The following is a 16,673-nucleotide window of genomic DNA, read 5'->3' on the forward strand; positions in this document are numbered from 1 at the left end:
AATGCCAATGTCGAGGTTTGATAGCCACGAGAGGGCTTCAGGAGAGACAGAGAGTTTGTGTAGTTTTGATATTTCTCTGTTGAAGGAGTGAAAACTACACTGGTTTACTTAATGGTTCCTAGTTTGGGTTGCATGGCCACAGTCACACGACTGTGGCTGGTCTTAAATGTATCTCTATGGGTCTCTGTGTATCTCGATGTGGTCATTATGTGTCTGTATATATCTTTCTGAACTTTATAGTAAACCCATAGAGACACAAGTCACAATTGCACTGTGGCTTGTCATTAAATTTCCATTCATGAAGGAGATGTGTGCATTGGCCTGTTGATGTTCTTAATGCGGTTTATGGTTCCCCAGCCAGTGTCATCGAGGAGTAATGTGGTGGGGTGTTTTTGTCTCGAAGAGCATTGGTAATTTGAAATGCTGTGATCTAGCATTTTTATCTGAAATAATTCACTTTGGCGAAGTGTTGGGAAATTTGGAGGCTAATTAGTTTCCACGATGTATGACCGACATCATAAATTGTCCTTATTGATTTTCTTTGTATGGACGTTGAATATCTCAGCGACGCGCAACAGTAATGTCATTATCCATTTGTCAACGTTCACCTTGCCGAAGTTTGTCCTAATTGAGGTTGATAATAGTACAAGTTTAACATTTGATGTGGGGAATTTATGGAAAATAAGGCACCGATGAGGATGTAACACTTAGTGACTGCATGTGGTAAAGAGGAATTTAAGGGTGGCAATTAAGCAGAGCGCTTCACTCAACATTTTTACAGCTAGCATCACGACTTCAGCAATTCCCCGTAGAAAATTACCTAGTGGCTTTAAAAATGCAATTTTCAGCTAATCCAACCAATTAAAGATTACAACTCATTCATGTCTCGTAAAGTCAAACTGTCTCCACTAAAACTAGGATTGGGGCAGTGCTCATGACCACTGTTGACTTCCTGTGAGTTGGCTATTACTCTTTTGTTCTGTCGGTAAAGTTAAAATAAATTAAATCACAACGTTTCGGGCGCAACACAAGTGTCCATCATCAGGTGAGACAACCACAGCAATCAGCAATTGTTTCTTGCTGTGGTTGTCCCACCTGATGACGGACGCTTGTGTTGCGCCCGAAACGTCGTGATTTAATTTAATTTATTTTATACCTACGTGACTTTTCCGAAAGAACCAAATAGTATGGATCCCTGCTGTCACAAAAACTTCAAATCTCGTTTATTATTTTATCATTCACCAAAGCAATGTTGGCCTGAGGGGACCCCTCACTGGCATTTGAACTCCCAACCGTCCGATGCTATGTGAAGCACTCTAACTACAGAGACACCTGCCCATACCACATTATCGGTAGCGTTAACAATATGTATTTATGTACGTTGAAGTTCTTTCGCACCATACATAGCGAACCGTGCTAATCGGAGGTGGAAACTGATAGATGTTTATTTTAGTGGGAAATCGAAATAAGGAGCACCTCCGATTAGCAAGGTTGGCTATGTACAGTTCAAAAGAGGTTAAACATATGAAGTAGTTAGAGATGGGAATGGCTTAAGAGGCACTTTATTCAGCAGTAGATAGATCATGGCTGATGGTGGTGGTGATGATTGTGATTACTCGAATAACACTTACAAAAAAGCTTTAGGCATTCCATTTTTTAAACATGATGGTTCGCTCACGGTTACCTTTACTGTCCAGATTTCCTCGGCCTCTTTTGGGACTTTTGAAATCACTGCGTTTTAAAAGTCAAATCGCCTATTTAAAATAGGCACACGGCTCATAATTACTTTGAGAATGCTGCCGGCAAACGTTCTTTTAAGGTCAGATGGGGCGAGGCATAAACTGTGCCTGGAGCATTTGGCAATATTTCCAGTTTATAATGTAATGTCACTTTGTTTACTTTGCAGATTCCTGTCCACCCTGTTCCAGATTCGTTGCTGCAAGATGTGATTAACTTAGCTTTTAAGCACTTTAAACCCAAAGAAGGGTAAGTCTTGCCGACATCATGCACATTCTCCTGACAGCAAGTGTAACCACGTAATTAATAATATTTTTGCAACCAGTTACATTGCGTGTCTGTCAGCAAAGGGGGCTTACATATTGAACTTCGTGCACCTCCTTAGGATGTTGTTTTGCCTCAATGTTTGAGCTTTAGTCTATGCTTGATCTAAATCGGTTGAGTCAGTGCACCGAATGTGAGACCGCGCCCAGGCAATCACATGCAGTTGTTATTGTTTCGCTGTGTTGAACTATGCGTGTGACGAAGTATGGAGGATGAGAAAATAATAGTACAGGCAAATCCATACGAAGAGCTCCACTTTATTTTCAACATCGCAAACTTATCATGACTGTCGTTGCATTATCACGCGTGATGAATGCGTAAAAATTGGTTTTCAAATTGAACCTCGCATTAGTTCAGCGTAGCTATTTGAACGACGGCTCTCTTAAAGCATCTGCAACTTATCAGATGTATATCAGTATAGGTATACGGACTACAACTTACTCAATTGGGATTACACATGGCAATCATCGCCCCTTACCGGCAGACTAATTCCCACCAGCAGGTCAGTGCTGAGCCAACTTGTACTGCACAGGCACAGCTGGAAATGGGGGCTCCCCTTAGAATGTTTGAGATGGGATGTGACGCAAGGAGCTTTGAGGTGCGGAGGCTGTTAAGCAAGCGGCATATGCATGCACAGGATTATTATTATTAGAGTATAATTATGATTAACTTGGCTAAAAATGTCATGTACGGAATAATTGTACTGAATATTTTTTTCATAAGTGTTTTATAATGGTAAACTCAAGTATACATGCATAGCTAGTTCAATATGAGTCGTTGGGCAGAGTGTTTGATTAATGTAAGGAACACATGGTAAAACTAACATCCAACTAATAACGTAACATTTTGCCCATATTTGGATAATTGTTCCTGGCAAGCAGCTGGCCATATTATGTGGTCCAAAGTCGATTTAAGCACATTCCACCATGGATATGGAATGCTTGTGAAGCCTAAGGGTAAAACAAAATACCTTGACACTCCTCACAAGTTCAATTATAGCTTTAAAAAAAACTGCACAATAATATTACTGCAACGTAAAAGGTGTGAAATCACAGTGAATAAACACTTCGGTTGTGTTTAAAATGTCGAAATGAAGCGCGTGGGAATAGGATTTTAGAGAAACTTGCTTCTGGTGGTGGTGCGTTTTATTGTTTTTTTTTATGTTCGGGTGAATTGTCCACTGACGGTGACATCCCCGCTGCCGCTGCAGGTACAATGGACCGAACACTGCGAATTTGCACATTGTCGCAGACCTCTATGCGGAGGTGATTGGCGTTCTAGCACAATCAAAGTAAGTGTCGCTCGCTCACCTGCAGAACACTCCGCTGGCATTCAAACTGCAATTCTCCAAAGTTGCAAAGTATCTCATACTGTAATATGTAAGGTGTGCATAACGCAACAACAGAAAGCCAGCATTAAGCCAGAGTGTCTCCCTGCCTTACAAAAATTCGGGTTTAGCTCACATCTGTCAGTAGCTCTGAGCCCCGGGGGAGAAAATGTCACATTCCTGTGATAGTCCAGTCTCTCCATAGGATAAACCACTGCTGATTTCTCACGGTAATATGAACTTTTGAATTGAGTCCAGTGGGATACTAGCCTGAGTTAACCCTCTGACCAAGGTTTGAATCCCAGCCTTCCATTGTGAGTTGAGCACTCTTGCCACCATACCACCCGGACAGATCTAACTTTTAACTTGCACGTGATTTGGGATTTGTGCTATAGCACTGCCACACAATTGTTTACTCCTTAAAGAGTGTTCGACTCCTTTATCACTGGCTGCAAGTCGACGCAGGACCCCTTACAGTAATGGGTGGTTTTCCACTGGCTTTTTTCAAAGTTGAGCCAGAACCAAACAATGCCACGCTGGACCTCCAAAAACATCTGAACCTTGCTTGGGGCCAAGCGGCGGTGATAATACATCCATTGCGTGTGACGTCAGTTCATTGAACTACGTGCGTCTCGACGTGTCCATTGCGTGTGAGGCCATCGGTACGACTCTGCTTTTAAAACAACCTCGTGCTTCCTGAGCCAAGCTGGCCTGGCTTGGCACGGATACAGTACGGCTCGGTTGTCCTATGAAAAAGGGGTTGTTAAAGTCCAGTTTCATCTTCTTGGTTCTTTCGGTAAAGTCACGTAGAAGGGAAGTAATAAAATAAAAATAAAACATAATAAAATTATTCTCACGACGTTTCGCCTCGACGGACCTGGTTTTCACCTGAGGACGGCTGCTTGCGTTGTGGCCGAAACGTCGTGAGAATAATTTTATTATGTTTTATTTTTATTTTATTACTTCCCTTCTACGTGACTTTACCGAAAGAACCAAGAAGATGAATCCCTGCAGTCACGAAAGTTTTAAATCAAAATTTAAAGTCCAGTTTATGTAGCTGGTGGTACAAGTTGTGGTGGTGACTCCGGCAGAATGTAACAGCCGCTTACACGAACCGAGTTCAGTTGGCTCGCTCGAGAGCAACATTCGTAGCTTCAGGGTTCAATGATGAGCTCATGGTACCCCCCTCTGCCACGTGTTCCCTAAATCTGGCCAGGTTCCAGGCGGTGAGGAAGAAGTTCATGACGGAGCTGAAGGAGCTGCGGCAGAAAGAGCAGAGTCCCCTGGTCGTTCAGAGCATCATCAGCCTGATCGTTGGCCTAAAGTTCTTCAGGGTCAAGATGTACCCGGTGGAAGAGTTTGAAGACTCCTTTCAATTCATGGGGGTGAGGAGAAGGCTCTTGCCTCCTCATACACACAGCACATTCGAACAACGATGGACCCTGTCCGCTTTGGCTCTGTGCGATAATAATGCTCAGCCAGGCCAACTTGTGTCCCCGTGAATAATGTGTGCGGCCTTGTTCACACATAGATGTGTTTGAGCTTTTGCCTCCCAAATTCCCATGGTTAAATGTTAATATGTGCGTGTGTGGAGTGTTTGTATGAGATTGTGTGGATAATGGAGGCACATTCATTACCACAGCGCACTGTGATACTTGGCAATTCGATGTCAATTTCTGAACGTGCTTTCTTGTGGGATTTGGTCCGTTAGGCTTACCTGGCCCTGCCCTAGATTGATTTGGCTTAAATGAGCACCTGGTGCGCTGTGCGTTCAGCATCCGTGTACTGTGCAGACAAAATGATCCAGGAATGTGTGTTTCTGCCACCCCACCCCCTTGTTTGTCCTGCTGACCTTAATTGGTGCTGGCTAATAGCACTTGCCTCACATTGCTTAAACAGGGGATGTTTATCCGTGTGTATACATGTGTATATGCAGAATTGTGCCAAATACTTCCTGGAAGTCAAGGATAAGGACATCAAGCACAGGAGTGTAGTGGTTGGTTAGCGCGCCGCGCTACGAACCCAGCCACCCGAGTTCGATTCCCGCTCACGGTCAACACCAGTGACAATTATCTGAACCGATCCTGGGCCTAGGTCGACTCGGCCTCAAATGAGTACCTGGTGCTGTGTGGAAACATTGCCACTTAGGGAGACAAAGGCGGACGGGTGTGGTGCTGGCCAACCACCCCCTCGTGTGCCGTGCCAGCTTTTATTGGTGCTCACTAACAGCGCTTGCCCCAACTGTCTGTTAAGGCTCTATGGGGGGTGTTTTTGTCTTTGTATATGCAGGAGTGTGCCAAATACTTCCTGGAAGTCAAGGATAAGGACATCAAGCACGCCCTGGCTGGCCTCTTTGTGGAAATTCTAATTCCCGTTGCAGCAGTAAGTCACATTACAAACGCTCAATTGCACGTACGTGTCTGCAAGCCGATGTTTAATGGTAAAACAAGAAACCACGTGATGCAACATGGCATAAAACTACATTTATTGGAAATAATACTGTAACGTACAGTATACTTATTTTTAATAACAAAAATGTTGTTGATCGCACATTATTTAAATATAGTCTCACTCATTGCATGCAATGTCATACTTTTTAAAATTCTAATTCAGTAACAGAGCACGTAACAAATGGTTCAGTGTCTTTTGCATTAATGAGTTTTTGGGTCAAACAAGACTATCAAACCGAACTATCTTTCCAATGGCTGCATATTTGACAGAAACGAATAGAATTCGGCTCATTGCATTTTAGCCATTTTCCATCATCTGCACAGCTGTGAATTGCAGTGGTACTTTCACTGTTGATGAATGTTCCGGTGTCTCGTTCACAACCATTCCCTATCATTCTTCTTGCCAATCTGTGGACCTTGCTGTGAACCGCATGGTTACGCATAGGGACCTAGGACTTGCCATTACATTGGGCTGATAAATTAAGCTATTTCTGGTTTGCCTGGCTGTGTTAAGAGACACAGATGTCACCACGTCCCCCCCTGTGTTGTGTTCCTGCACATGGGAAAATGATGTTGGTGTCTTCCGGTTCAAAAATGTTGCTGTTCTCACGGAGCTTAAAATGGTGTGTGAATACGTCCTGAGCCAGTGTTGCATGGAAATTCCACATTTCTATGCCATATATTGGGGAGTAACCAGTTACTCATCACGTATTACTCTTATCAGATATTATAATCCAATAGCTTGAAATTGTTTTCATTTTTCTTGGTTCTTTCGGTAAAGTCACGTAGAAGGGAAATAATAAAATAAAAGAAATAAAACTATATTTTGTATTATTTTATTATTTCCCTTCTACGTGACTTTACCGAAAGAACCAAAGAGTATAGATTCCTGCAGTCACAAAAGCTTCAAATCAAGATTGTATTACTTTTCAAGACTAAGTGTTGTGAGCACACCTTGGTGTGTTACTAAATACGTTTTACTGACCGTGTAGACACTGATGATGATGGGGCTGAGGTTGGATGACCTGAGTCAGGATTTGAATTCAGGTCCTCTTGACTGGAAGCCTGCTGCTCTGCTACCTCAACTATATCCCAGCTGAACCTTTTGATTAAAATAACAATGATTTTATTCTCAGCTGTCACTTCGTGTGCATTTGTGCTGATCTGCAGTTGAACATTATATTTATTTCTGTAATCTGTAGGCTACAGAATTGCCTGGGGTAATCATATATATATAAAGCAAAGGAAGGTATTAAGCATACTTTCAAATTGGATTATATCCCTGGTCAAAAGAACATGAGGCAGTGTTGATCTCCATCATGGCCCTAAGTCAGTGGTATAAATGGCACATTCCTGTGAAAGGGTCGAATTATGGAAATGTACCACCTCTATTGACTTCCTGCAAAATTGTACTTATTTTATACACCCTAGGGGAATAGATGGATGAGTCAAAGCCTAGCCCTGGGATTTCCACTGTCAACCTGCCATTTGCAAGGCACCACCCAGCCGGTTGGAAACTCTTGCATTACAATGAGTTCAATTCAGTATGCTAAATAGCAAGTCATCATCACAGCAATTTGGAGATCTGTTGATATAGGCTATGCATATGACCACGAACACTTTAACACTAATTTAGATTCTTTCTGTAGTTGCTGATAGCTCAGAAATTAATCAGTGTGGCTTGACAATTTTGTGGCGTTTTGTGAGATATAAAAGCACTAGGATTTAGTCGAAGGTGCTGAATTTAAAAATGCTATAAATGTGCAGTAGAGCATGCCTTACCAGTAATGGCTTTCATGTAGCTCTAGGGGGAGCACAGAAATAGTGGCGTCCATGTACTGAAGGGAGGTGAAGGGAAGATTACAGTGGGATGAGAATAGCCTGGAAGGAATTAAATTAAAGTGTGCACATTTATCGCAATAAGGGGCCAAGCTGGCACACAATTCATTATCGCAAGGGTATGGAGCAATAACCTAATTTTAATTAAATATTGCGATATTTTGTTATGTTAATGTTACTGCTTATATTTGCCATCACCTTTTCTAATGCGAAGTTTATAGTAACATACAATATATATTTTTTATTTCTCATATTAAAGCTTTTCTTTAAATATTTAAGCTACGAATCTAAAAAACAAGCCACATTTTTATTGCTTTTCTACCTATTTTACTGCTCGTTGTGTATTCAGAAATGTATTTTGTCATATCCACATTTAACACTTAACAATAAGCCAAGGGTCAATGTATTTCTGCATGCAAATATATATCAAGACGGCACTTCCAATGGCAGCCCTAGGTATTCATGGAATTTCCACAGTCCTGTGGCAGGGACCAGTATATTTGTCGCAGTGTTCAACACTCATTTTCAGAGGTGGGCCACTTTCGCTAGTACGACTTTAGTGTGAGGGCCGCCACACATTTGAAACCATTGGGGTTGGACAGCATGATGGGGTGTTTTCACATTTGTGTATTGCCAGGGGCTGCACATCAGGGGCATTGCAATGAAGAACACTGATTCATAGGGTGGCCACTGGTGAATTCCTGCAAGTGGTACTCATTTTGTAAACCCTGGAAGGATGATAGGCCGGGTTGAGCGCTGCTCCGATGACTGTTCCACCCAGTGGGATGCTATGTAGCTCGCCGTTTGCCTTCACGGGGGATCCATGAGATTCTAATTGCCCAGTCACCGAGAGTGGAGAATACCTCTGCTATATTCGAGATTTAAAGCTTTCATGACTGCAAGGATTCATACTCTTTGTTCTTTCGGTAAAGTCACGTAGGTAAAAATGAAATTAAAATTAATAAAAATAAAACAATAAAAAATAAAAAATCACGACGTTTCGGAGGCAACACAAGTCTCCGTCATCAGGTGGGACCGTCACAGCCAGATTTGCTGATGCATCAGCTGCTATACATTGGCATCTCCCTCGACTTCGTCAGCCTCAACGATACGAATGTACATGGTAATCCATTGATAGATATCCAACGGATTTCCAACAACCCTCTTAGATGTCACTGACCTCCGCTTGCACATCATTGGGGCAAATCACGCTGGCTATGTTGTGCAAAGTGTATCAGCAGAGAGTTAAGCCACTTAGTTCATGTTTTGAGACTGATTGGAGACATATAGAGGCTTTGAATTCCAATGTTGCTTTCTCCAATATCTCCCCATTATTTTAGTCGGGGGGGGTATCCATAAACGGAACGGCCAGTTACCCGCATGTTCCATTACAGAGCTGTGTTTGGGTGCCGTATATAATTAATGTTGCGTTTTGTTTCGTGTGTTTTTTTTTGTTTCCAGACGGTTAAAAATGAAGTGAACGTCCCGTGCCTGCGCACCTTTGTGGAACTACTCTACCAGACCACCTTTGAGTTGTCATCTCGCAGAAAACACTCCCTGGTGAGGCGTGCATCTCTTCGGGCGCCACGGTGGCTCGGAGATGTTAACTACCTTGCCTGGTATACAGGAGGCATGGGTTCGATCCCGACCCTGACGCATGCTGTTATATTTGGAGTTTGCGTCTCTCTCTCTCTCTCTCTCGCTATTTCTCTCCCCGTGGTCACATGGATTTTTATCAGGGTCCTCCAGTTTTTTCCTCCACACTTAGAATCAACATGCGTTTAGAGTTTTTGGCTACTATAAATGTCTACGTGATAAGCCACTTCCTTGAGCTATCGTTTGTGGCGAAGGTCGCTTGTGAATAAGTATAACCAGTAAAAACAAAGTTTTTCACTATAAATCCTTTATATGCGTGGCGGCTAGAGTCCTCTCGTCCTCTGGCTTGAGATGGCTGCCACCTATGGGTCAGATGAATGGCTGCCACCATTAAGCAATTGGTAATTAAATATTATTTATTTTTTCCTAAAAAGTGTAACATTTTGTTACAAAATTTTCACGAAAATACATTGTCACGCACAACGAGTCTGTGTGGAAAATGTCAGCTCGATTGGATCACGGGAAGTGTGTTAAAAAACGACAGAAAGATTTGCACGGTCGTAAGCAAGCAAGCACGCAAGCAAGCGAACTTAATATAAAGGATTTAAAAATAGCTATGTAGCTTAGTTGGCATTACCTAGGAAAAAATCAATGTGTTTAGTTTCATGGTAGTTTTTCTTTGCATGCTTCTCCAGTTATCTCTGCAGTCATCTTATCATGCATTCCCACTGCTCTCTTCAATAAAGAAGTCATCGTGGTCAATGCCTTCGGTTCTTCAAAGCAGTGCCATTGCTTCTTACCTTTTGCCAGATTTTGCAATCATTGTGGGTTAGACACTCGACCTCACAGTCTGCCTTTAAAGTAGCCCCCAAACCTCCCCTTCTGTGTGGACCAGAGGGTCACTTGCATGTATTTCAGCAGTAGCTCTGCGATATCCATTTCCGTGAGCAATTCTCTAACACGAAGGGATATGCAATGGTCTACGAGAGGTACGAATGGATACTGCATCTCATGACTTGATTCTGATAGCACAATCGGAATAAGATTGTGTGAAAATTAATGTTAAAATTTTTTTTATGTCAAAGTCCTATCTTGTTTGTGGCTTGAAAACCACAGTGCTTCTGCTCTGTACCATTCCCAATAACATAATTACAGTATCCATGATTACAGGAAAATAAGTTCCCGATTTTAATTCACAAAAGTTTTAAAATAAATAATTTTCATCTCATTTCACTTTCATGGTTTTTGTCAAAATGGTTACATTATATCTGCCTTTTTCAAATGAAGGGGCTATTGATGCCATGGTGCATTGCATTATGTAAAATGTATGGTCGTTGCAGTGCATTAAAGTGAGACATCAATGAGTTGAGATTTAGAAATTAACATTTTTTGCTGCATTAGTATTAATCGCAAAACTTATTTTAAATTGGAATTAACCAAACATGCTTATGCAGAATCCTAGTCTGAAATATTTTCGACATTCGTGGAGAATTTATTGGCTAAAAAATTATTATGATGATTTACTTTGTTATTTCATGACGGTTTGAGATGGAAAATCACCACCTTGGAATGTTGTTCGCAGGCACTCTTCCCGTTGACCACGTGTCTACTCTGCGTCAGTCAGAAGCAGTTTTTTCTTAACAACTGGCACATCTTTCTCAACAACTGTCTATCCCACCTCAAGGTGAGCAGTGCGAAATACGCAACATGGAAAATGCATCTCCGCCAAGTTAACTGGACCCTTTGGTACATCGCGAGGAGCAAATGAGACGTGTTTTGGGACGTGTTTAAAAAGATTTGCGTTGAAGAATGCAAGCGTTGAAAATATAGTTAACTGTAGTCGTCATAATTGTTACAGCTTGTACTCATTAAAGTGTAATATCTTCACCACCAATGCAAACAAACATAATTTTACAATGACACACACTGCGTGTGACACTGTTATAACGTTAAATGTGGAAAACAAATAAATTGTTTGTAAATACATTCTACAACAAGGGAGGACTGTCTAATTCTAGCCTTGTTTTAGTGGCCACTAACTTTGAGATTCTGAGTTTTTGGCTTAAGGCATCAGGCAGTCGTTATGTTATTTTTCTTGGATTTGGCTGTATCCATCCTTGAGACTAAAAGAAGGCATTAGACAATGTCCAGTACTATTGCCTCCACATTTTAAGAGCGTTTTGTATAGAGTGCAATCGTTAAGGGAAGCGCATTGCATTTGGGGATATCCTGCAGAGCCTAATTACAGGACCATTCCTTGCCAGTGAATTTCCATCTGGGAAGCAGTTATGAAGATGAAATATAGATGTTCACTATAATTTCTGCCAGTCACGCAATTGGCAAAAAAAACTTTGATATTCTGAAAATGCAGTTTACCTTGCACCCACGTGCTAATCTTCTATTCCAAGTAAATGACCTATGATTCAATCATTCTGGCAAGACAACCCTAAACACTTATCTACAAACTCTTTGGTTCTTTCGGTAAAGTCACGTAGGCATAAAATAAAACAAATCACGACGTTTCGGACGAAACACAAGCGTCCGTCATCAGGTGGGAAAGCATGGTCTGCTGCTGAGCCAGACTGTTTTATAACCTTACTCAAGAGAGATTAAAAAAACCCACAACAAATGTGGTTCCACGATCTTAACAACTTTGTGGTCAGGTGTCTCCACCATGATCAATTGCGTTTGCTAGTTAACAACTGGAATTGCAATCGGTGTGTGGCAGTTGTTTTGGAGAATGGACTATGATACGATGCCCACTCTAGTTGGTTGTCCTTCCCCCCCACACCTCCCATTAGTACGGTTGGCTACGTACTGTGTGAAATAAGTTCACCATATATAGATAGGTTGTGCAACAGGACGTCTAGAGACTGGTGCTGTCTCCCATAATTGTATATTATGACCAGAGGGCAGGAGGTTACTGGCCGTAAGATGTGACTGATGAGGGGCCGTGCCAGAGGTACATTTATAGCGATCCGTAATTTATTATTTCGCTGCCCTGGTGCATGAGCGCGTGAAGGTTCAAGGGCTTCAATTAAAAAGAGATGCACGTGTCAATCGTTGAGAGTACATTGGAGCCTGAGGCCCGAATCTCAAGGGCTGCCCTTTCTCACTCGTGCATTGGTCTCTTGCTCCTCTTTTGCAGAGTTCCCAGCAGTGGGCTGCAGATTAGCACATTGATTTTGAAGCACATGTCTAGAAATTATAGCTCACTTGTTTATTGCTGATGTCAGTGCAGAGAGTATGGTGAGGAGCAGTTGAAGAATGTACTCTTCAACTGGCACAGATTAGTGAGCGGTTTGCTATTGGTCAAACTCTCAGTGTCTCTTCTCTGTTAGTGGGGCTTAAATAGTATTCATAATATAGGTTTTTGGGTCAGATCGCGTTATTTATAAATGTGTCGTAACCCTCCACCACCCGACACGGCCAAACAGTAAAAAATGTGTCACGTTTTTCAAAGGACGAAATAATTAACTTCTTTCGCCCACCGGTGTGTTGAAGAGAGAATCAACAGCATTTAAAAATTTGAGTACGACGTTTCGCTGGTAATTGCAATCAGCTTCATCGGGCAAGAATGGTGAAGCTCTCCTGTTGCTCCCGGTCTTAAATAGTAGTTGAAATTCGACATTCCAGTGGCAGAAGCTAAGCTATCCAGAGGACAACCACTGTTCTTTTCTCAGGATACTCTAATGAATTCATCTGGATGAAAGATAGGCTGCATAGTCCTTGGGGATGTTATCTTGCCAAGTGCTCTCACTAAAATCCCACCTGGCTGGATTCACTCTATGAGAAATCAAGAGATATCAGACACTGGCCCCTCTGAAGCCAAATCGTTTATTTCCAGTGGTTTTGGCCATGAGACTTAACAAGCCCACCCTTTAAAATACTCAAGTTGTCCACTTGGCTAAAATTACCTCTAGAGATAATTAGGAGGCGTTCGACATCAACAGATAAATCTTGGGGTTCTATGAGGACAAACATTTAGCGAAGCAGCCTCTCTCTCTTGCCCTTCCCAACTGTGCTGACAATGGGAAATTTCTTAATTGCTGATTATTGACCAGCAGCCCCCACCCGCTTGGCACGCCCGGCACTTCACTTGTAAATTGCTTTTACACAAAGTACTCCAGCATTAGAATAAAATTAGGGTGCCGCAGAAACATTTTCCGTTTGGCCATTGCGCTCTGTGGTTTAAAAGTATTTCGCTTGCAATCAGGTCACAATTTCAGTCCCCTGTCTGGGTTAACTCGGCCCCGCACTCCGCCTTTGTGTCAATGAAATGAAGTTGACGGTGGTTACCCCATCGAAATGCTTGCCCTCCTGTCCCAGGATGTGGTAAAACTAAACTAAACAATTTTTTATTTTACCAGGTAAGGCCCACTGAGCTGTATAGCTTCGTTTTATAAGCGACCTGACTACAACTGATAACTCAAACAAGTGGCTTATCATGCGGACATTTATAGCAGCCAAATACTCTAAATGCATGTTTCTAAATGTGGAGGGGAAAATCGGAGAACACGGAGAACAATCCACGCGACCACAGGGAGAACATGCAAACTCCAAATATACAGGCGTCAGGGTTGCGATTGAACCCACGATCTTTTGTATCCCAGGCAAGAGAGTTAACATCTCGCCACCATGGCAAGAGCAACTGCTGGCTCAGGTTTACTGGTGGAGAGTGTCACTTCTCCAGTGCTTATTTGACACTTTGAACTTGATGTTAAAAAAATTAATAATAAGTAAGCAGAATTTAGATTGACAATAGGGAATGGTGGTGTTCAGCAGTGACAAGCACACAAAGATCCTAGAAACTTGGCAGTGCAGGTGACGAGAATGACATTGCGCTACATTTTTCTTGCACACTTTTCCCTGTCCACTTGGCCTATTGCTGGGGTGAGACCTAAGGGTGAGCAATTGCGGACGAAGCATTTGCGTTCACGTCACGCGCGGCAGGCGGCACATGGATGAACTAACGTGGCACGTTCCTAGCGTTGCAATGTCATTAAGGATAGGAGGTGAAAAACATTGGGGAGGGTTTTCACGCATCTGTTAGAGCTTTTCCACATTAACATCATGCTAATCCCTCACATTAACACAGCCACTTCCGTGCCCTCGTTTAGGAGGTCGCTCTTCTATCTTACAGTTACATGCTAATCTCTCACAATAACATCACTAGCCCCGGCCACTTATTTATAACCCTTGAGCTACACCCATTTCAAACATTTTAAAACAGTCTGCCACTGCAGCAGACCATGCTTTCCCACCTGATCACGGACGCTTGTGTTGCGCCCGAAACGTCTTGATTTATTTCGTTTTATACCTACGTGACTTTACCGAAAGAATCAAAGAGTATGGATTCCTGCAGTCACGAAAGCCTCAAATCAAGATTGGGCATATTTAGACTTCAAAATAGGGTGGCTTCCTCGGTTTAGAATATCTACCCGTGGGGCACTGTGGTTAGATCCTGCAGTTCACAAATGGAAGGATGATGCACGTTTGAGTTCAGCCAATGGTTGATTCGGCATTTTTTTTCTCTCTCCAGGTGTGGTAACATGTGTTGCAGTGTGAGGGTAATCAACATTGTTTGGTGTATGGACGTCTGATTTCCATCACTGGCATCTGACTGTTAACATGAGATTAGTATCACTCTGTACTTGCTTTTAAGCGATAAACCACCTTTGTAAATATATTGTTTTACAATCACGCTTTCCTGGTGTAATGGTTAGCACACCGGACTTGCTATCCGGAGATGATCAGTTTGATCCTTCAACATGGCATTGAAGACAATGGGCAAGTTTCTTGGATACCCCCTCCCACCACCTCTGTCCAACCAGCAGTATAAATGGGTTCACCACAGTGAAGTCGATCAGCAAAATCATGTGTGGTGGGGTAAAGTGTGGGTACTCCCACCTTTAGCAAAACAATTTGGCCAGCCTGGAAGAGTAGGCCAAATATTCTCCAACAGTGACTTCCTCGAGTTCCCCCTCTACTGGAGGCCCTTCTGCCATCGGTTGTTTGAGCAAGCAATTGCAGGGCTGCACCTTTACCTGGTACAATCATGCTCGTGGTTACTGTCCTTCCGCTCAAACATGGGGACACTGATGTGTGCAGTCCGTCTTGTGTGAGCATTATACATTCTTCATAAATGTGACAGTAATCAGTCATCTTCTTGTTTCTTTCGGTAAAGTCACGTAGAAGGGAAGTAATAAAATAATAAAAATAAAACATAATAAAACAATTCTCACGACGTTTCGGCTACAACGCAAGCAGCCGTCTTCAGGTGAAGAATGAGACACTACCAAACTAGGAGCATATATATAAGCTGCATTGGGGGTTGAAGAGCGCCTTAACAAAAAGAATGTGCATGTGAAGAGGGATTTAGCATATTCATGGAAAATGCGTAGGCGTTGGGCGGGGGGGTGTCAAAGTCATATTATGCCCATGCATTATGCAGGATCAGCAGCAACCAAGGGGGGTGCAGGGATTAGCAGTAACAAAGGAAAGGAATGTTAATGATATGTAGCTGCAGTTACTCAACAACCACGTAGAAAACTAAAGTATAAACTACATAAAAAACTAAAGTATAAACTGCATCGCACCATCAGTATACTTACTATACTCTATAATAAGCTGAGTTACTAACAGCAAGTAATACATTACAATTTTACCTCGTAAAAATTCTATAATATGCTTCCATCTAAACCTTATTCTCTTACATCACACGAGCATATACCGTACTATATACTGCCATAGATAAACCCAACATTAAATTATATACTGTATTGCTGTAAACCAACCTATATCTTATACATTTAATATCACACTATGTATTATTCTACACACCCTAATGTGTATCGAAATGGTTTATTACGTCCTTCCAATGATTGCTGAGCCAGAATCCATCTTCTCGGTTAAAGTTGTCTCTGTGTTTGTATATGTGGATCGCCTCATGAACGAATCTCTCATGATAGCCAGATGGCTTGCAGAGAACCTCTGTCTTGGAGAAGTCAATATCATGTGAGCCCACTGAGTTGTAACAGTGATCTGCCACGGCTGAGGTGTTAGTCCTACCGTGTTTCAGGTCAGCTTTATGTTCACGGATGCGGTCCGAGACATGTCGTTTGGTTTCCCCAATGTAACTGCTACCACAGAGGCAACTTAGTTTGTAGACGCCAGGGTACTGTATGTCTGGAACCACATCTTTTACAGACGGTACCAGATCACGGATTTTATGTACTGTGTTGAATCGGACCTGGATCTTGTGTTTAATCAGGATTTTGGAGATCTTTTTTGTGACCCCAGCAATGTAGGGTAAGGTGATGGTCTTGAAAGGCTCCTCAACAGGATCCTTCTTGATGGTTGGAGTGATGGCTTTGCGGATTGTATAGTCGGAGTAACCA

At 42.3% G+C, this 16,673-nt stretch overlaps 1 protein-coding gene across 1 annotated transcript in view; it reads left to right on the forward strand.

Annotated features, from left to right (window-relative positions):
• Positions 1–16,673, forward strand: part of LOC133343101 (protein furry homolog-like) — a 160,297-nt gene that overhangs the window by 123,281 nt on the left and 20,343 nt on the right. Inside the window, exons 6-11 of the mRNA XM_061552605.1 lie at positions 1,907–1,986; positions 3,272–3,352; positions 4,605–4,773; positions 5,678–5,770; positions 9,139–9,237; positions 10,856–10,957. Coding sequence (XP_061408589.1) covers positions 1,907–1,986; positions 3,272–3,352; positions 4,605–4,773; positions 5,678–5,770; positions 9,139–9,237; positions 10,856–10,957 — 624 coding nt within the window. The remainder of the gene's footprint in view (positions 1–1,906; positions 1,987–3,271; positions 3,353–4,604; positions 4,774–5,677; positions 5,771–9,138; positions 9,238–10,855; positions 10,958–16,673) is intronic.

The sequence above is a fragment of the Lethenteron reissneri genome, chromosome 16 (assembly GCF_015708825.2).
Source record: "Lethenteron reissneri isolate LAM-NWPU_2019-01 chromosome 16, ASM1570882v1, whole genome shotgun sequence".
Lineage (NCBI taxonomy): Eukaryota > Metazoa > Chordata > Hyperoartia > Petromyzontiformes > Petromyzontidae > Lethenteron > Lethenteron reissneri.